General features: G+C 37.8%; 1 protein-coding gene across 1 annotated transcript in view; it reads right to left on the reverse strand.

Annotated features, from left to right (window-relative positions):
* susd2 (sushi domain containing 2) overlaps window positions 1–21,157 on the reverse strand; it is a 29,080-nt gene that overhangs the window by 4,730 nt on the left and 3,193 nt on the right. Inside the window, exons 5-14 of the mRNA XM_079607351.1 lie at window positions 20,142–20,316; window positions 18,310–18,511; window positions 17,802–17,887; window positions 16,926–17,194; window positions 16,274–16,417; window positions 16,036–16,194; window positions 15,154–15,402; window positions 14,199–14,477; window positions 13,242–13,418; window positions 6,381–6,477 (exon numbers count right to left, since the gene is read on the reverse strand). Coding sequence (XP_079463477.1) covers window positions 6,381–6,477; window positions 13,242–13,418; window positions 14,199–14,477; window positions 15,154–15,402; window positions 16,036–16,194; window positions 16,274–16,417; window positions 16,926–17,194; window positions 17,802–17,887; window positions 18,310–18,511; window positions 20,142–20,316 — 1,837 coding nt within the window. The remainder of the gene's footprint in view (window positions 1–6,380; window positions 6,478–13,241; window positions 13,419–14,198; window positions 14,478–15,153; window positions 15,403–16,035; window positions 16,195–16,273; window positions 16,418–16,925; window positions 17,195–17,801; window positions 17,888–18,309; window positions 18,512–20,141; window positions 20,317–21,157) is intronic.

The following is a 21,157-nucleotide window of genomic DNA, read 5'->3' on the forward strand; positions in this document are numbered from 1 at the left end:
TCTGATAAAGCGTTGTGGAGATACGGCCTTACGTCTGTTTTCGCAAGCGCTACGTAAAATTTATTTGCGCGGTATTCGTGAACGGTTCGACAAATCAACTTGAATTCCATAACTTTTTGTCGTCATGGTCTGGAGATGATCTGGTTCAATTTTCGTGAAATTCGGAGCAACGGCCTAGGAGGAGTTCGAAAAAGTAGGTTTTTCGGAAAATTCAAAATGGCGGGAAAACTATTATGACGGAAAATGACGTCATAGAGTGCAATCGAATCGCCATGAGCTCAGGAATCAGAGGAAAAAAGAATTTTGTTGATAGGCCTTACGGTTCAAAAGTTATTAGCATACAATTTCTGAAATTTTGGACAGGTGGTGGCGCTAGAGGGAATGAGTTAGAAACACCAAAATTGGTGTATTTGATGTTGGGACTGTCCTCTATCAGAATGTCAAACCAAAACAACTTTCCCGCATACGCTTCTATGGGCTGCCATAGACGCCCAGTCGGAAGAAAAAGAAGAATAAGAACCGGAACAGATACAATAGGTGCCCGCACCTTCAGTGCTTGGCCCCTAAATAGCTGCAAGCAGCAATCACCGGGGCCAAGCGCAAGCAAGACGACAAGACATGCCAAAGTGGCTGGGAGTGTGAGACCAACTGCAGCTAGGAGCAATTGAAGACATTTAAAGAAGAATTTTGGCAAAATGGTTGAAAAATCACATACATTAACTAAAAATATGATTATCACTTTCGACCAATAGGTGGCGCAGTTACGAAACTGATGTGATGTGGTCAGAGTGAAGTGACAATGACATATACAAAGTTTGGTGTCAATATGGCAAGGCATTGCAGATATAAAGCCTGAATAGTCATTTTGGCATCATGCCTCAAATTTGTCACTGCGGTATACAAAAACGGTTTCGTCTATCGACACGAAATCCATAACTTTTACTCGGCACGGTCTGGAGATGACACGATCCGATTTTGGTGAAAATCGGACGTTCGGTCTAGGAGGAGTTCGAAAAAGTAGGTTTTAAAACAAAATAAAGATGGCGGACAGGAAGTTTGGCTGACTATGGCAAAATTGGTATCTATGTTTTCAGCATAACCCAAGGAATCTATTGAAATCAGTGTCATTACTATAGGCAAATTTATTCAAAAGTTATTAGCATTTTTGGAAATTTCATTATAACTTTTGACCAAAAGGTGGCGCTGTCTCATAAATTTTTGAGTACCTTTAGGGCGTTGTACTGATGACCCATACTGAGTTTCGTAACGATACGTTCATGCGTTCATAAAATACAGCATTTTAGCACATAATTCAAAATGGCCGACAGCCAAAATGGGCGATATGGGAAAATTGAATATCAGTCGACTCAGCACGACGCCCTGAATCTAACGAGACCACTTTTGTGATTTTTGGACAAACCGTTCAGAAGTTATAAGCAAAAACATAAATTATTCATATCTCCGGACCAGTAGGTGGCGCTGCGCCGAAACGCAGCATGTAGCCTCAGGTCATGCTTGTGATGACATATACCAAATTTGGTCAGAATCCGATAAAGCGTTGTGGAGATACGGCCTTACGTCTGTTTTCGCAAGCGCTACGTAAAATTTATTTGCGTGGTATTCGAGAACGGTAATTTGAATCAACTTGAATTCCATAACTTTTGGTCGTCAAGGTCTGGAGATGATCTGGTTCATTTTTCGTGAAATTCGGAGCAACGGCCTAGGAGGAGTTCGAAAAAGTAGGTTTTTCGGAAAATTCAAAATGGCGGGAAAACTATTATGACGGAAAATGACGTCATAGGGTGCAGTCGAATCGTCGTGAGCTCAGGAATCAGAGGAAAAAAGAATTTTGTTTCTAGCCCTTGTGGTTCAAAAGTTATTAGCATAAACATGAGTGAAACTTTGGACAGCTGGTGGCGCTAGAGGGAATGAGTTGGAGACTCCAAATTTGCTATGGTGATAGTTCAGGCTGTCCTCTATCACTGTGCCAATTTGTATAAGTTTCCCGCAAACGGTTCTATAGGCTGCCATAGACGCCCAGTCGGAAGAAAAAAAAGAAGAAGAATAAGAACGGGAACAGATACAATAGGTGCCCGCACCTTCAGTGCTTGGCCCCTAATAATATTCATACGACAGTAATAGCCATATATTGTACAACAAAAACGCTTTTATTTTGGCGGAAAACAAGTTTACAAACGCGTCTCATTACAGATCTAGTGAAATGCTGTAATCTTCAACAATGCAAATGTGAAAATAATACGGTCCCAAAAGCACGCTAAACTCAGCTCATGCACAGATGGAGTTCACTGCATTCATTCACTGTGAAATGAGACGTGAGCTGATCACGTGTGTCTGGCGTTTGGTTCAGCGAAAAGAGGAGGCGTGTTCTGGCGTAAAAAAAGTTCCCTGGTGCTATTTTGCAGTTTGAGAAAACAATTCCGCCACTGACCAGGAAAAACTAGTCTAGTCTAAAAAACTAGTCTAAAGACAGTGGGGCGTTGCACGTTAGTCATATGCTATTTTAAGGGCGCATCGCTTGGCCATTATGTATATACGCGTATATACACTTTGATTCTCTAATCTAAACGGACACAGCAGTTTTCATTTTTGCAAATCATACATTATTACAAGGAAAAATATTAAAACACGAGTGAAATCATTGTTGTGTCCGTGAAGATGTGGAAAAAAATAGGCATAAATCTAGTTTACACATTTACACACATTATTATATGCCTGTTTAACTGAAGCTAATTTGGGTGGGTTTCTCCCATCCCCATACAATGTCACTTCTCTGTTTTACGGCCCTGACGAGAACGTCGGTCTCCTCGGCTGTGAACCGCTCCTGGCGTGCGCCTGGCAAATCCGCCGTTATAATAGCAATCCGCCATGGAACAAGCGCGCCTGCTCTTAAAGGGAATGTGAGAGGACGCTCTGATTGGTTTATTTCGCATTACGCCCAAACCACACCTACTGTATGAATAATGAAGCTACTTCAGACCAACCCATTTTAGATTTGCGTCGGGAGTCATTTATCCCGTCGGTATAATAGCAACAGCGCCCGGAATCTGCCTACAAAGTTACTTGCGTTTCAGATCGTTAAAATAGGGCCCTTTATGTTATTATGAGAAGTTTAAATATATTTTCGGGCCATCAAAGTCTAATTGATGAATGGGAAGCACTGAAATATATTTGTGGCGGTCAATGTTGATATTGTGGTGGGCTGCCACAAATAAATCAATGTATGGGAAACACTGCAGTGATACAATTGTGTACATGCTTGCTTTATATTTTATAAATACCGGCATGTAATTACATAATTAATTTCTGTAGACACAAGTAGACACAAACAAACAGTTGCACTGTTCCAAAACCAATTAATTCATTCTACCTAGACAGCATAGACACCCTATCAACACATTATCATTTTTTCCAAGATAGCTTTTATACGTCTATCTGCAGAATAACACCTACCGGTACTCAGTGGAAATAATTGAGGTTTTATATGTGACTGTATCATATATTTTATGTTATTTAAGCAACACTGTAACAAATACTGGAATCAATTGTGAGTTGTGAAGAGTGCTGTTAGCGTGGGAACTCACTAGGTTTTGAAGCAGAGCTATTTTGTCTTGGGTGAAGAGTTTACATATTTGAAAGCTTATTTGAAGTGTACTAGCATGACGACAGAAAAACTAGAATTAGTAATGTGCCTGTAACACATATACCTGCATTTAAGGAGAGAAAGAGAGGCCCTGCTTACCTGTATAACCGCAAATATAGGGGTCTGTGACTGTGCGTCGTCACACCCTTGAGATTTATCAGAGTATCTGTAAGGATATAGAGCAGCGGTACATCTCTCTCTCTCACTACAGGTGTGCACCTTTGACTCCGGCGCTCTCTGATTACCTTCCCCCACAGGATGAAAGAGGGATGGGTTTTATGAGGGGCAGGTGAGACATATTACCCCCCATGGCTGAAACTCTAGACATGATCTAACTGAAAGCTAGAGGCGTTACAACCGGGCGAAAGAGGAGAAAGGATGGGGGAAATTACTAGAGTGGGGGGTGGAAAGGTTAGTGGAAGAGAGGAAGAGAGGCTGTTCAGGTCTAGTTTTTGTTGATGATAATTATGCAATCACATTCTTTGTGAACGTGAAACCGTTTAAACTGACATGACTTTAAAAAAAAAAAGATTTATATATATATATAAAAGATAAATGGGTGATACAAATCATGAACTGGAAAAGCTGACATCTTTGATGTCTTCTGTGACATCAGTTTTGGGGTTTCCGGCCCAGGTGAGCTTTATGACATCTTTATCATATATCAAGATTATATATGACAAGAGCAAACATTTTATTTGGAAAGTTCAAAGATTACACATTTGCTTTATATTTTCTCATAAATAACTTTCAGCATAAAAAAAAAACGCAGTTCGACTGCAGTAATAATTTTTTTTTTTTTTTGGAGAGACAAATATTGACTGGTATATTTAAAGGAATATTTCTCCCATTATTATTTATTTAGCAATGATGCATTAATGCATTCAATTTATCAAAAGTGACAGTAAAGACATTTATAATGTAAATAAATGCTGTTCTTTTGAACTTTTTATTTATTAAAAAAATCCTGAAAAAAAAAAGATTGCGGTTTCCACAAAAATATATATATATTAGCCTATTTTTAACAATGATTTCATTTCTTGAGCACTAAATCAGCATATAAGAATGATTTCTGAAGGATCATGTGACAGTGTTCAACGTTGCCATCACAGGAATATATATATATACTGTAGTATGAATACGGGTAGTGTGAATGAAATTCGGATGTAATAGATCTGCCGTGTTGTCACTGGCATGTGGCCTACCAGTGTCAGTTATGTCACTTCACTGCCTTCACAACTCTCCTCCCAAGATTTCATGGGATAGTAAAGTGATCATCAAATGCGAACTTCAGAATCTCGGCAGTAGTAGGTCATGGGTGTATTTTTCATATAGCCTACTATGAATTCTACTCTTTTGACGCCCTGGTTTCCGCATTCTATATAATATTGAACAAGCATTCCTTAAGTAAGCAATAAGGTACGAGAGTCTGTGCTGTATCGTGAATAAGTCACGGCTGAAGGGCGTTGTTAGGCATGACGCGAATAGCTTCACAATACTCTACTATAGCTTCAATGAACAATATCGATGAGATCAAACATGTGTTTAAGTTGCTAAGAGTGGTTGCTAGGGGTGTTGTGTAGTGATACATAGAACAGTTGGGTGAAGCGGTCATACAGTAGTTGTGTTTTATCGTGAATAAAACACAGCTATTGACCAATCAGAATCAAGTATTGGAACTAACCGTTTTATAAAACAGCTTATACAATGGGGCTGTTGAATGTTTGAATCTGATTGGTTGACGGACATTCTAAGGTGTGCAATTATTTTCAGGGAAACACTCGGCTAACGTAGTTCCAGGCAGGTCTTGACCGCATTACAGCTACACATCACTCGCCAAATGATTTCAGTCATTTCAAACGGTCCTTACAGAATACAACAGCAAAAGAACCAAAAACCATAATGACACTGACTAAAAAAACATTTAAATAATAGGATAAAACCGGCAAATTCTTTTCGACATAAAGTCACGTTTTATTATACGGAAAACACATGCTCTCTTTATCCCGCTCTCTCTCCCACTCAAACGCACACACAGTACAGTATAGTCACACACTCGCACAGAAACGTGTTGTCAGCGCTGCTCTGACGATTTTACCAGTAAAATAGTTTTTAACAACTTAAAATCTACACAACATTTATCACTAGTGAGGTAATAACGGCACTGTTCTTGAAGCAGATCAACTTACTAGTAAACTTATTAGCAGAAACGCTGCTGCCGAACACGGTTGAGAGAAGTACACTCAGGTAATTCACATAGGCTTGATCTATCTATCTATCTATCTATCTATCTATCTATCTATCTATCTATCTATCTATCTATCTATCTATCTATCTATCTATCTATCTATCTAATAACTGCATTAGTCTGCTATCAGTGGCTGAAGCCTCCGTTACTAGCTCTGAAATGAAATGACGTTTTGGAATTAGCAACGGAGGCCTGGAATGAGATGCGCAAGAAATTAGTCCTACACACAAGTGTGTTTTAAGGACAAAAACCTGACAAATGTCTTGAAATACATCATCTGAACAATGTCTTGAGGTGTAGTAACCATAAGTGGAATAATTGACTCCAGTCCAAAATAATGCACACCCGAAAAAGTTGCGTCGTGGGCGCATAACCAACTCGGGTGTCAATTATTCCTTAAATAATTTAACCTAATATTCAACATATTTAAACTAAACAAATGAACTTGAAAAGAAACACATTTGGACTCACTTCTTCTGTTTCTTCATGTACACAACAATTGCTATCACCATGACAACCACTGCCAACACCGCACCAACACTCCCCAGGACAATGGCCAATGTATTATCTGTAAAGAAAAATGTCATTACACATTTGTTAGTAATTAATAATAAAACATTGTGGTTATAAATTTGACGAAGACATAGATGGCAGTGCTTCACTAATAAAAAAACAGTCCCAAAAAGTAACACCTTGGCTTTTCGGACAATAGCAATATGTATTTTTTGTATACATGAATTAAAGTAGGCTACCTTGGAGTACTAATACTTCCACAGTACTTTTTTTGCAGTGGTTAAATATGACTAAATAAATGTGCACATGATTCTGCTTATTTTTACAGTGAAACAGTCGGGCATTGTGGAAATATCTAATTATGAATATTACAAACAAGTAACAAACAATTTAAGCTGTAATGATGTCTAGGATATGCCATATGTACAATATTAGTGTGCAACATTACACTACACTACACTTGCATTCAGTACATTTCATTTATTTTTGCAGACACTTTTATCCCAAGTAACTGGAATACTACAACTCTAATACTGCAGCTGCATGAAGTGTCTAAACCTGCTTTGCATTTCATTGATTGTTCTTCTGTTGATAAAGTTAAATAATCAGTGAAGCTTTCCAATGCAAATTAAACTGTGTTTTTTATTAGAACCAAACTTCCTTTAGCCTCAGGTTAAATTCCTGACATGACAAACATGGCGGAAGGCATGTTTGGTTAAAGAATTTGAGTATTTTATCCAGGTTCATTTGGCATGTTGTTCCGACACTAGAGAAGACTACTAACACGCTGAAGGACACATGCACACACACACACACACACAAACACACAGCCTCTGATGTCCTGCGATGTCCTTCTTGAAGTTTACCATTAATATTGCCCATTTGTGGGGCATAACTCTTTCTGCCAAATGACCACAGGAAAAATGTGTTTGTGCGCAAAAGAACATAGGTTGATCAGAGCCAATCCCACTGAGAAGATGTACCATTCAAGCCAGGTCTCAGGTCCTAGATTGTTGCTATGGCATTGTTAGGGTGTTCTAAGTGGTTGCTAGGGTGTTGCTAAGATGTTTTGAGTAGTTGCAAGGGTGATCTGAGGGGTTAGATACTGGACTAAAGGCTGATTTATACTTCTGCGTCGGACCTACGCCGGAGCCTCTACGCTGTAGGCAACGTAAAAAACGTGTTGGTTTTCGTTTATACCTCTTTATACCGTTGTCCGCGTTGACGCTCGCAATTACACATGCAGAGGGAGCATGTGAAACCCGAGGAAGGGGTTCTAGCAGACCAATGACAGCGCTTGCGTCCGCGTAGAATTGACACGTTGTTACATTTTTGGAGAGGTGCACGTCAGGGTACACCGTAGCTACGGCGTGAGTTTGACGCAGAAGTATAATGAGGCCTTAAGTCAAAATAGCCAAATATCTACAACATTTTGATTCTTAAATATGCTTTGGGACCCTCTTTCAGTTGAAGTCCATTTTTTATATATATATATATATATATATATATAATTTCTTTTCTTTTTTTATGTGCCCATTTTATCATCAGACAAGACTGATGACTTAGAAAAGTAATTGCACAGTATCATGCACACACTACCAGATCAACTACTGGTAGATCCACTACTATCCCATTGTTAATATATATCTATCAATGTATAAAAAATATAATATTAAGCAGCACGACTGTTTTCAACTAATACTACGTTTCTCGAGCAGCAAATCAGCATATTAGAATGATTTCTGAAGGATCATGTGACACTGAAGACTGGAGTAATTATGCTGAAAATTCAGCTTTGCCATCATATTTTGAAATATATTAAAATAAATCATAATTATTTTAAATTGTGATACCTTTTTTAACAAATAAATGCAGCCTGGGTGAACATAAGAGCCTTCTTTTAAAATCGAATTGGTCCCAAACTTTTGAACAACAGTGTATCTGTTGTGATAAGTTGCAGATAAATGTAGAACAAACTCATTTTAATAATAATAGTATGAGAAATAATAATGATGTTTGTCCTTACAAGCACAACTAATTATACTCTGCATTAAAACGTACAGCTGCTGCTGGCTCTTTAATGTCTAGCACTGTCTTTGCTGCATTGACTGCGATGGGATACTGATGTCAACAGTCCGGCATGTTTTTCTAGCCCCCTTCAAACGCACTAGAGGGCTGCAGGTGAATTGGGCCGATGCTGATGACACATTCCCTTGGGAACAAGAAAAAGAGCAAGTTAGCGGCTAAACTCGCACTGTCAGTTTTATTCTGCATCATATTCCTCCTCCTCTCTCTGCTGCTGAGTTCAATCTGTCACAACGCATTTTCACTGGCGGCTGTGTCTGTCATTTCTTTATGCCCCCTCCCGTCGTGCCGTTCCACGTCCTTATGGGCCTGTGACTGTCTCACTGGGTTGTGCACTCATACGTGAGTGTCCTCTTTAAATATATATCTCTCTCTGCTCTCGGAACTTGGAGAAATTATTTATTTTTCACTTTCACTGCTCTCTCTAATCGACTTCTTTCCTTAGCCGCCTTGCTCCCATCTTGTGCCTCTTGACGTATAGAGAGTTATAACCAGTGTAATTTGTGAAAGCGGTACAGCATCAGTGCCATATGTTGAGACTCGGGGCATCTGCAGTACAGTGACGCACATGTACACACAGTCCAGATGCGGTCCGACCCAACAAAACAGCGATATTAACTACAGCTGCAACATCCAATCAATAAAATTGTTAATCAAAATGACAATAATAAACAAATTTAATTACAGATTTGTCTTCTATCAAGGAACAATGCAATCCTATGGGGGGGAAAAACTAAATTAAACATTATGGTTATAATGTGAGCATTTTTCCTAAATAATTTAAAGTGCCTGCATGTATGTCCATCAAGTGGAGTGTAACAAAAACAATATTTTTTGGGGGGAAATACTATATATACACACATTACTGGTCAAAAGTTTGGAATCAGAAATATTTTTTAACGTGTTAATGTCACCAAGGCTGCATTTTTTTAAATGAAAAATACAGTAAAACAGAAACAAATATTATTACAATATAAAGTATTTTCTATTTTAATATATTTTAAAATATAATTTATTCGTGGGATGTCAAAGCTAAGTTTTCAGCATCATTACTCCAATCTTCAGTGTCACATGTTCCTTCAGAAATCATTCTAATGTGCTGATTTTCTACTCAAGAAACATTTCTTATTATTATCAATGTATTTTCAATGGAAAGATTTATTGCTGCTTAATACTTTATGATTGAGTAAATACTGGTTATCGAAATAATTAGTTAGTTGCAGCCCAACACAAAACCACACGGTTGTCCTTTTGGTTAACCTGCACTCTTCACTTCCTTCATTTCACCCTCACTTTCCTGATTTTTTCTCCTCTGAATTTGAACTGTACTGGAACGCATGCAAATAACCAACTGTTGAGGGCTATTTGCTGGGGGTTCAGAGCGCTGTAATGGGAAGTCAATTACAGGCCGGGGGAGCTCTTTGATCCCAGCGTCGCTGACATGCTTGACAGGGATGTGGGCTAGGATGTCAACCTTTATCAGCCAGAACAAAAGAAAGAGAAGGAGAGAGGGAAAGTAGAGGGACAGATAAGCAGGGAAGTATCACTGAGACCCTACATTGTCTTGGAACATGGGAATAAACAGAGGTTTAGTGGGATTATCAATTCAAGTGAAGGTGGAGTCCCGAGCCCCTCGATCACCAAGACACTATGACACATGTCAGCTCTTAAGAGCGCCAGCCTGGGACGACCTTCAAAACACAGATAATGACTATAGACGTGCTCAAGAGCAACAGATACGACCATATCATAGGAATGAAAAGATGTAGTGTATGTGTGTGGAGTGGGGTTATCTGCAGGTCGTGCTTTCACGTTAACTAGAGCGGATCTGTCTGAATCCTTTTTGACAACTGAAAAATTACTTTTATACATAAAAAACACCCACCAAACTGTCAGTAGCTGATAATACATGCTCACACTTGGAGAAAAAAACTTCATCTCTGCATCTGCTCTGAGTTTGGGTTGCTTATAATGCGCATTCAGGAACGCAACATGCGGGCAACCATCTTTCCAAATATGTAATGGCAAGCTCTTATAAACCGGCTGCTGTCAACAAAAGAGAAGATTTTAAGGGATTTTTAACAAAAAAAGCCTAGGATCAATTTTGGTGAGAATTACCCTTTAAACGAACCGAAAGATGGAAGAGATGGTTGAGAGAGAGATGATGATAGGATAGAAAAAAGAGAGCAAAAATAGAGACAGGTAGGGAGAGATAGACATAAAAAAGGAGAGAGACATTAAGGGAGAGAGATAGAAAGGAGAAAAAGATGATGACGAGAAAGATAGTTAAAGAAGAGAGAGAAAGGTATGGAGAGAGACTTGTAAGGAAAAAAGAGAGGTAAAGGAGAGAGAGACGGGTAAAGAAGAGGTGAAGACGAGTAAAATAAAGAGGAGGCATCGGCAAAGAAGAGAGACAGGTAAAGAGATGTTAGAGACGGTAGGGAGAGAGATGAAGATGAAAGAGAGAGACCGGTTGGGAGAAATAGACAAAAGGAGAGACATTTAGAGAGACAGATAGAAAGGAGAAAAAATATAATGATGAGAAAGAAGAGGGAAAGAAAAGTATGGAGAGATAGATTTGTAGAGAGAAAGGGAAATGAGAGTAAGACAGGTAGCAAGACAGAGGTAAAAAGGAGAAACAGGATGGAAAATAGAGTGGAAGACAAGTAAAAAGAGAGAGATGTAGTGAGAATGAACTGGTACAAAGAAAGGAGAGACAGGTCGGGAGAGAGAGAGTAACAAGATAGAAACGAGAGACCGTAAAAGATGAGAGAAAGACATGAAGAAATAGAGAGAATGCGACAGGTAAAGGGATAGATAGGTAAAAAATAGAAAGACAGGTAAAGAGGAGAGAGAGAGAGAGAGAGAGAGAGAGAGAGAGAGAGAGAGAGAGAGAGAGAGAGAGAGAGATATGTAGGTATAAAGAGAGACAGTTGAAGAGAAAAGAAAGGCAAAAGAATGAAGAGAATGAGACGGGTAAAGTATAATGAAAGACATGTAATGAGGAGATTGAACAAAGAAGAGAGAGGGAGAAACATACAGGGAAAGTGAGACATGTGGGACTGACAAAAACAGCTCTAAATACTCTAAAAACCCTGTGTGCATTACCGTCCTGCCTGACCGCAGCAGTGTGAGAGCGCACATATATCTAGAACATTTCCTGATGATAAATAAAGATCTGTTCAGCCGTGTGAGATGTCGGCGAGCGCAGGATGGCCTGCAGTAATGGTGCAGTAATAAAAGAGCGCCTACCCAAACCGTAAAGTAACCGTGCGTGAGTTTAATGAAAACCCTTTATCTGAAAGCTTCAGAGTTCACAAAATATGATTATCAAGCTGATACTAAACTCAACGATCATAAATCAATAAAGCAATAACTGCGTTATTGATTTAGAAAGTGTACTTGTATGCAATGTACTTTTACTACCCGCAAATAAACGGCAAACATTGACCAATATCAAGTTTGACAAACTACAAGCTTCAAAGCATTGGCTGAACGCCATTAGTACCACATTACGTTTTTTTCCCATAATTTTCCACCCCAATTCGAATTACCAAACATGTTTTCAATAGCGAGCATTTAGTAAATTGAGTGCAAGATTATTTGGATCGCGGGCCTGATGTGTTTTATAAAGCGTGTTGTTGCTTTGTTTTGACTCCTCAGTTATCCAACGAACCCCCAGAAAGGCCAGAGAGCCAGCGGGGGATGAATTCTCCACAGCTGTGGAGCAGATAAACCATTCATGTGTTTGATGGAGAGAGTCCAGATCAGATTCTAAACAGATCCATCCTGTAGATGCCTATCGAGAGGAAGTACGCCGTTCCGCTCTAATGATACCGACGGGTCAAAAGTTAACAAGCGCAAGTACATCCAGGTAGGTCAGTATGACTGCTGCGCTCTCGGCCTGTCTGTCTGTCTGTCTGTCTGTCTGTCTGTCTGCATGACTGACGGATCAATGGACCGGTCCGTCTGAACAGAGACGTCTCTTTAGAGACCTAAAAACACTGTGGAGGGATGAGACACTGGGTATATACACTACCGTTCAAAAGTTTGGGGTCAGTAAGAAATGTTGTTGTTGTTTTTTTAAAGAAATTAACACTTTTATTCAGCAAGGATGCATTCAAATGATCAACGGTGACCATAAAGACATTTATACTCTTGCAAAAGCTTTCCATTTTAAAATAAATGCTGTTCTTTTGAACTTTAGACAAGAACATTAAGCAGGACAACGGTTTTTAACATTGATGATAATGGTTAGAAATGTTATTAGAGCAAAATCAGCATATTAGAATGATTTCTGAAGGATCATGTGACACTGAAGACTGGAGTAATGATGCTTAAAATTCAGCATTGCCTCACATGAAAAAATTACATTTAAAATAGAATACATTATTAATTTTAATTGTAATGATATTTCACAATATTACGTTTTTTACTGTATTTTTCGGCCTTGGTGAGCATAATAGACTTCTTTCAAAGGCACTTACAGTCCCCAAACTTTTGAATGGTAGTGTATCCAAAGATTGGACAGCAAATGTTTCAGTGAGATGTCAAAGATCACCCGTAATGGAATAAGGAGGAAAAAGTAAAAGCTTGAATTATTTGCTATACAGCCTTCAAAGAATCACCACACAAGGATGTGAACTTTGTAAAGGGAAACACTGCCATCTAGTGGTTTGGAACGACTTGTGTGTGAGTAAATTATGACATTTTTCCTTTTCCGCTTTAACCTACCAGCCACACAGTGCGTATCCTGTCCAGACCACATGCCGTCCCCTTGACAGGTGCGTTCCTGGGACCCATAAAGACGGTATCCATTGTTACATGAGAACGTGACGGTTGCCCGCTCCAGGTACAAGGTTCCTTCCTTCTGACCATGGTTAGGTGGTGACAGCCATCCACAGGATTGCACTGAGAAGTCACAGTCATTACAAAATCATAAAAATATATTATACAGATAATAGTCAGATCATGTACAGGTCTCTAATGCTTTATAACTGAGCAATGGTCAGAGGTCAAGTTTGTGTGTGCTGCTTTATTTTAATTCGCAACTGAAGTTCAACGAACAGCTAAATGTAATGGTGACATCACCATATAATGCTGGCATTGGTCTTTAACCTCGTAACAAAAGATAAATGCATAACAAATGACAAGACTTCTATGAGCATGTTTTTAAAAATAGCACTTATACAAATTCTAGGTGACCACAGTAAGCACCTTTTAGAAGATAATCATTAATAAAAATAAAAAATTCAGCAAAATGATTTAAAAATAAAATAAAATCATTCAGCAAAATTATTAAAAAAATAATAATAATAATTTAGCAAAATGCCTGTTGTAAAATTAAGCAATTAGCTACAAAAGGCTTTAGTTACAGCAATTGTACCGAGGTTTTGTTAGGCTTTATGCGAATAAATAAAATACAATATTGAAAATATTAATTAGCAATACTCTAGATAATAAAAATTAATAATAGACCTATTATCTATGCTTGATTGGGCATTTCATTAGCTATCAACTTTATAGTGCCAAGCAACTTAATGTAGAAATAATTGATGCATGAATACATAATTGATGAGTGGGTTTATCGGTTATGTTAAAGCAGCTTTAAACACGGCTCATCCACATTATTAACATTCCTGCAAAAATCTGGAAGCTTCTTCAGAATCGGTTCCCTGTGTTCCCGCTCACCTGGTTCCAGAGCTTTCTTGGTGGATGCATGACTCCGGTAGGCCAGTAGAGTGGCATTGCCTTGTTGCAGACTGCGCATGCTTAGTGCATCATATTTACAGAAGGACGCCCCCTCTCCTTCACATAGACTCAGCGTGGGCTCCAGCAGGGGATCCTCCAGGTCTTCAGTCATGGAAAAGTTAGGGATGAATGACGGATCGTGCTTTGGGGCATAATAATATTCATTCAGGAGGTGGGTTGAGTCGTATGTAAACAGTGAAGTCTCATTCGTAATGGCCCCTGGTGAAGAAAAACACATGGTATTTTGTTGGCGGCAAAAACTTTGGAAGTGACTTCATGTTTCATTATGACTGATCTTCCCATGTTTGTAATGAGAATGGTTTATAAATCTGTTGCCAAAAAAGAGAAGCATTTCTAAAGAGAGGTTTCACTGCAGTTATCCGACAAAATAAATCTCTATGGTTAACTGTTGTAAAAGCAAAGAACTGTACTGTTGTTATATAAAATAATAACTATTATTATTATTACTATTATATAAATAAAAATTATTATGGAATACTTTACTATATGATACAGTTATGATACCGTTTGATTCAATTTGTTAGAACAAAATCTTTTGCATTGCTTTTAACATCACATATGTATTTTGAAAGCCACATGTAATGCATTAGTTACGGAATAAATATAAATGGCTTTGAATTAGCTAACTAGCTTTACAACAGATGAAGCATTTCTTTAATAGTGTGACGGAATGGCATCCTCCCCCTTATTATCAGCGCCGCCCCGTCATTTAAATCGCCAGGTTCCCGACAGGACTGGGTGTGAAAGAGAGGAGCTCATCAGCTCATGTAGTGTATACATTTTTAATTCCAGTTTCAATTAAAATCATTGCAAATTCATCATCGACTATACTGGCAGGTGAATTGAGTAGTGTGAAAGTGAAATGGATACTCACAGCCAGCACAATATGAGAATATGTCCTGTGGACTGCTATTGGAAGGGATGGTCAGGCCATTACTAGAGGTGAGTTCGTCCTCAGGGTCGTCGTTCATTGTACCGAGGAGACCCTGCGTGTGGTTGTGTAAGTCATGGGGCAGTAGAACAGTAATGGTCATGACCCCTTCACCTGCTCTGACCTCTACTCCTGTCCCCGATGGAAACATCACCGTCACATTAGTGGGTTTAGGGGAAAAAACGAAAACACCTGGAACGACAGAAAAAAACAGACTGTAAAATAGACCAGGAGGAAACAGATTCATCATATATATATAAACAAGTAACACAAATACTGTAGATTGTGTAAACAATATTTACTGAGAACCGACAGCCCACAAAATTAATCTGGCAAGCATAATGAACTATGATTTTTCATCTTGTACATCTGCTGTAAGGTGTTTTTATTTTTTATTATTAACAGAAAGCGTGCAAGTCAATGATTACATAAGACATTATGTCAACTTAAACTCACTACTCACTATGCTCAAGTAGAATAAATAATATAATAAATAAATAATATATTAACAAATAATTTAAAGATGGAAGCATTTTTGTTCCATTTAGAATTGTTGATGACTACTTAAAAATTGCCAATTTTATGCTCATTTATTTCACAATAATTATTTTAAAAAAAAACACATTATCATTACAATTTCAAATAACTGTTTTCTGCTTTAATATATTTTAAAATGTAATTGGCAAATGTGTAAATTTTCAGCAGCCATTACTCCAGTCTTCAGTGTCATGGTCCACATGAAATCATTCTAATATGCTGATTGTCTTTCTTACATTTTGTGCTTTTGATAAACTGTCTTTGAGAGGATAAATAAACTGGTCTTACCTTTAAGGTCGATCCATGTTTGCTCTGAAAAGGAAAGCACCTGTTGGTTCATTAAGACCTGGAGCTCATCTTCTTGCTCTCCGAGACGCACCTCGATGACATCAGAGGCTTTCTCCCTCATGGCCACTGAACAGAGTCGGGTTGCCATAACCACAGAACCTGAAGGGACAATTTTCGTGGCCGACTCAATGTAAGATGCCCGATTCAATACTTTAATACAGGAGGTTATAGAACTCACCATTCTCTAATTTCATTGGTTCAGTCCTGCCTTGCACAGACAGCTCATAGGCTGAAGAGTGAACCAGATTGTACTCTCCTTTCCCATTGAAGGTGAAATTCACGCCATCGAATGTCATGAAGTGAGGGTCACCAAGGACAGCAGCTAAGGGTGGAAAAGACCAACATTTGCACACAAATCTAAAGATTTAGAGCAGTGGCCGATCAGATTTGACCAGTTTGCATTTGGTTGCATCTGGTTCATGACATTTCCAGATCAAACAGCAATCTTCTTCCTATCATTTCCTGACATTTCTCAACTATTACTGCCAAAAAAGTGGCACAAATGTAAATAGGCCTACTACTGATCCTATTACTACTAATAATAAAGTAAAAAAAAAAAATGTAACCCCATTTCACAGACAAGGCTCCCAGACTTAAATGTATGTTTGAGCTGTTTTAACTGAAAGCAACTTGCACGGGCATATCTTAAAATATGTCACTGCCATTGTTTTGTCTCAAAAATCACACCATGTTTTTTTCAACTACTTAAATGTCCTAATTAAACTAAGGCCTAATCCCAGTTTTATCTAAGCCCAGTCTGTGAAACCAGGCCTACATAAAACAATTAATAATAAAAAAGAAAAGAAAAGTATTATAGACATTTCCTTTACCTGCTCTAGGAGGACGATATGCTCTGCAGTCACTGGACGGGCGGTGGGTGAAGTAGTATTCGCAGTTGTCTGACCACAGGCAGCAGTAGTAGAAACTGATGACATCATACTTCCAGTGTGAGAACGCTGGAACTCTGGGAGGTTTCTTGTACGGCGGCTCCCCCCAGTCGTGCCCTCGATCAGGGGTGCTGCCACCAATAGAGTCCCCGGTGAGCATCTGCGCTCCAGTGCTGTCATAGCAACACTGCTGACCGGCACCATACGCAGGACTGCAAGAAAACAATACATCAACAGGATAAATATAAGACCGAATAAAATGTATTTTACATGTTCACACACAAGGATATATATATATATATATAGTCACCAAAAGTGATGTCCGTAGTGGATATTTGTTTTAATGACTAATAAATTATTATTATTTTTATATGAAAGAAGAACAAAGCACTAAACTAGGTTAAGTTATTTATCTAACAAAATTATTCAGATAAAAAGCAAACTACAGCTAAAGGTCTTATTTTACTATGCAAAAAATGCATACATTGAGTAGTATGACATAATCAGCTATCAATATTTTGTTGGTTCTCTCTTGTTTTTACATGTGTTCATAATTTCTTTGCATGACAACCTGGCCTAACATTATGTCTGTACAATTTGTCATGTTTGTCATCACAAAAAAAAAAAATGACTACAAGCACAACTACGCAATATGCTTAAAACATCTTTAATACTATTTGAATAAAGGGTGACGATGTCAATTTCCTACTGTGAACACACACACACACACACACACACACACACACACACACACACACACACACACACACACACACACACACACACACACACACACACACACACACACACACACATTACCTTCCCTGTATGGCTCTGACGCAGTGAACTGCACCTTGATGGTAAGTGCAGATACTGCCTGCCTCGATATCACAGCCATAATCAGTCTGAAAAATAAACATGCACAACTCGTCAAAAGGAGCTCGAGTATAGACACTTTAATAAATGTAGATTAAGCAAATTTCATCAAAGCCATTTTACAAAATGTATCTATGATGATGACAAAGGCCTAAATTTGTAATTTGGTAAAGTATTCAAAATTCTCAAATAATTATGATGTTGCTGGCCTTTATTAACCCCCGGAGCCGTATGGAGCAGTTTATCATGGATGGATGCACTTTTATGGACTTCAAAACAGAAACTGGCCATTATAAAGCTTGGAAGAGCCTAGACATTTTTTAATATAACTCCGATTGTATTCGTCTGAAAGAAGAATGTCATATAAACCTAGGATGGCTTGAGGGTGAGTAAATTCATTTTTGGGTGAACTATCCCTTTATTATCAGATAAAGTTTTGCTCTGGACCCACATGAAATCTGCCGGTGTCAGCACGAGCCTGAGCCAGCGTGCAGGGGCAGTCGGTTATCTCTGTAAGGAAGTTGGGGATTGCTTTCTCCTCTTTATCCCAATTGATGCACTTTTGCAGGGCCCAGCCTGCAGAGTCCTTCCTGAACGCCTCCTCTAGATGCCAGGCGACCGCATACGCCTCACTCCACAGGGCGTTAACATCCCTGCGCAAAACAAGTATGTCTTTATTCACTGGAACCATGCACTTTTCTGCGTACACTTCACAAATAAATTATGATATCATTGTCCCCATTATTAACCAAATAAGGAAATCAACTGGTTTTAACCACAGTCCTTAAATAAAATGCTGTGAACAGTTTTTTATAATTGCTACGGTAGGACCTATTTCTCATACATTTTTTTGATAATTCTTTTCAAAACTCTTTACACAGTCCTTCTAATCTTGGAACATCAGTTAATTGTACATTCAAACTGCACTAACACTACCAAAACACTCACACATACATGTCTTAAATCAAGCCATTCTTCCAAAAAAAAGAAAGAAAGAAAAAACTAGCAAAGGTTGTGACCCATACAACACTTTTTCACTCATAAAACAATGACCTAAAATACTAAATCAAAAAAGTCTCTTGTGCTCACTGCTCACCAACTGCATTTATTTAATAAAAAATACAGAAAAAAACAGTAACATTGTAAAATATTATTACTAATTAAAATAACTGTTTTCTATTTGAATACATTTTACAGTTTTTTACAGTCGCTAGGACACATTTCTCAATAAATAGGTCACTTTTTCAAAACTCTTCACACAGTTCTCCTAACCAACTTTCAGCTCGGCACAGCAGTTAATTTCACATTCAAAATGCACTAAAACTAGCAAATCACTTCATACATGTCTCAAATCAACATAACATAACAATAGCAAAGGTTGACAGCCCATAAACACACTTTCTCACCCACAAAACAATGACCTAAAAAACACTAACAACAGGTAACTTTATACAATGTTTTCCTCTATAAAACAAGGACAACTCTCTACTGTTTAGAATTCACTGCAATATATGTTACTGGAATGAATCAGACATTCTGCAGTACGCTTCAATATGATTTGATTTATATTATATTATGTCTTTTTTTGTTGTTGTTGTTGTTGCACTGAGTAATTCCAAAATACAAACATTTGTCTACACACCATCCACCGATTCAGATATAATAGGAATCAGTTGTGGTTGGTTCAATTGTCCAATTGTTTTTATATCATTCTAAATATATTTCATTACAATATTACTACAGAAATGTAGAACATTGCTTAAGTTTAACAGTTTTGAAAACAGTTTGTAAGCATGTGCAAATTGGCCTGTAGGGACACAGAGTGTTGGCGGTTGTTGTGTTGAAGTGGAAAAAGAATTAATGTAATTTGAAAGATGTAGTCATTGAATGCATTTTGTGCCAAAGCAATCATAAATGATCCACAGTTTAGCCCACATATACTTCTGTTGTGCTCACTGTGTGAAGAGTTTTGAAAAAGTGAGCTAAGTATTGAGAAATGTGTCCTATAGCGACTGTAAAAAACTGTAAAATGTAATTTACAGTTTACAGGGCAAAGCTGAATTTTCGGCATCATTACTCCAGTCTTCAGTGTCACATGATCCTTCAGAAAACATTGTAATATGCTGATTTTCTGCTCAGGAAACATTTCTTATTTTTAATATAAATGTAAAATGTTTGAATGATATCATTGTTTCCCAAAAATTCCAAAATTAGCAGTTTCTCTTTTAGCGATTGTAAAAATCTGTAATACAAATACTTATATGAACTACTAAAGGTTCTTACCGGGCTCCGTCTGGTTTGGAGCTGGGGCTGACCCGCATGCTCCCTAGGTCCCAGAGGGAGAATGGTTTGTCTGCGATCTGTGGGGTGAAACTGAAAACTCCACTGTTGAGAACATCTCTGCCCACAGTGTACAGATACTTCCACTCTGCCTCCCAGTTAGCAGAATATGCCTCTCCTGTTAGTTTATCATAATAATAATAATAATGTTAGTTAATCCTAATAAATATATCTCCTATAGATAGATCAATTGATAAAATGGTAGATAGACAGGCAGAGCTATAGAAAGATGGGGGGAATGATAGAACTAAGTTGACAGAACAATATATAGTATGAATAGATAGAACAATATAATGATAGACAGAAAGACAAAACAGTAGTGATAGATGGATAGATAGAACAATAGATAGAATGATAGATAGAGCGATAGAACAATCAATAGGTAGATTGAAAGACAGATAGATAGATAGATAGATAGATAGAATGATAGATAGAGCGATAGAACAATCAATAGGTAGATTGAAAGACAGATAGACAGATATATAGATAGATAGATAGATAGATAGATAGATAGATAGATAGATAGATAGATAGATAGATAGATAGATAGATAGATAGATAGAATGATAGATAGAATGATAGATAGAGCGATAGAACAATCAATAGGTAGATTGAAAGACAGATATATAGATAGATGATAGATAGATAGATAGATAGATAGATAGATAGATAGATAGATAGAACATCAGAACAATAGTGATAGATAGATAGATAGATAGATAGATAGACAACATCAGAACAATAGTGATAGATAGATAGATAGATAGATAGATAGATAGATAGATAGATAGATAGATAGATAGATAGATAGATAGATAGATAGATAGATAGATAGATAGATAGATAGAACATCAGAACAATAGTGATAGATAGATAGACAACATCAGAACAATAGTGATAGATAGATAGATAGATAGATAGATAGATAGATAGATAGATAGATAGATAGATAGATAGAT

Source organism: Phoxinus phoxinus, assembly GCF_949152265.1.
Source record: "Phoxinus phoxinus genome assembly, chromosome: 3".
Classification (NCBI taxonomy): Eukaryota; Metazoa; Chordata; class Actinopteri; order Cypriniformes; family Leuciscidae; genus Phoxinus; species Phoxinus phoxinus.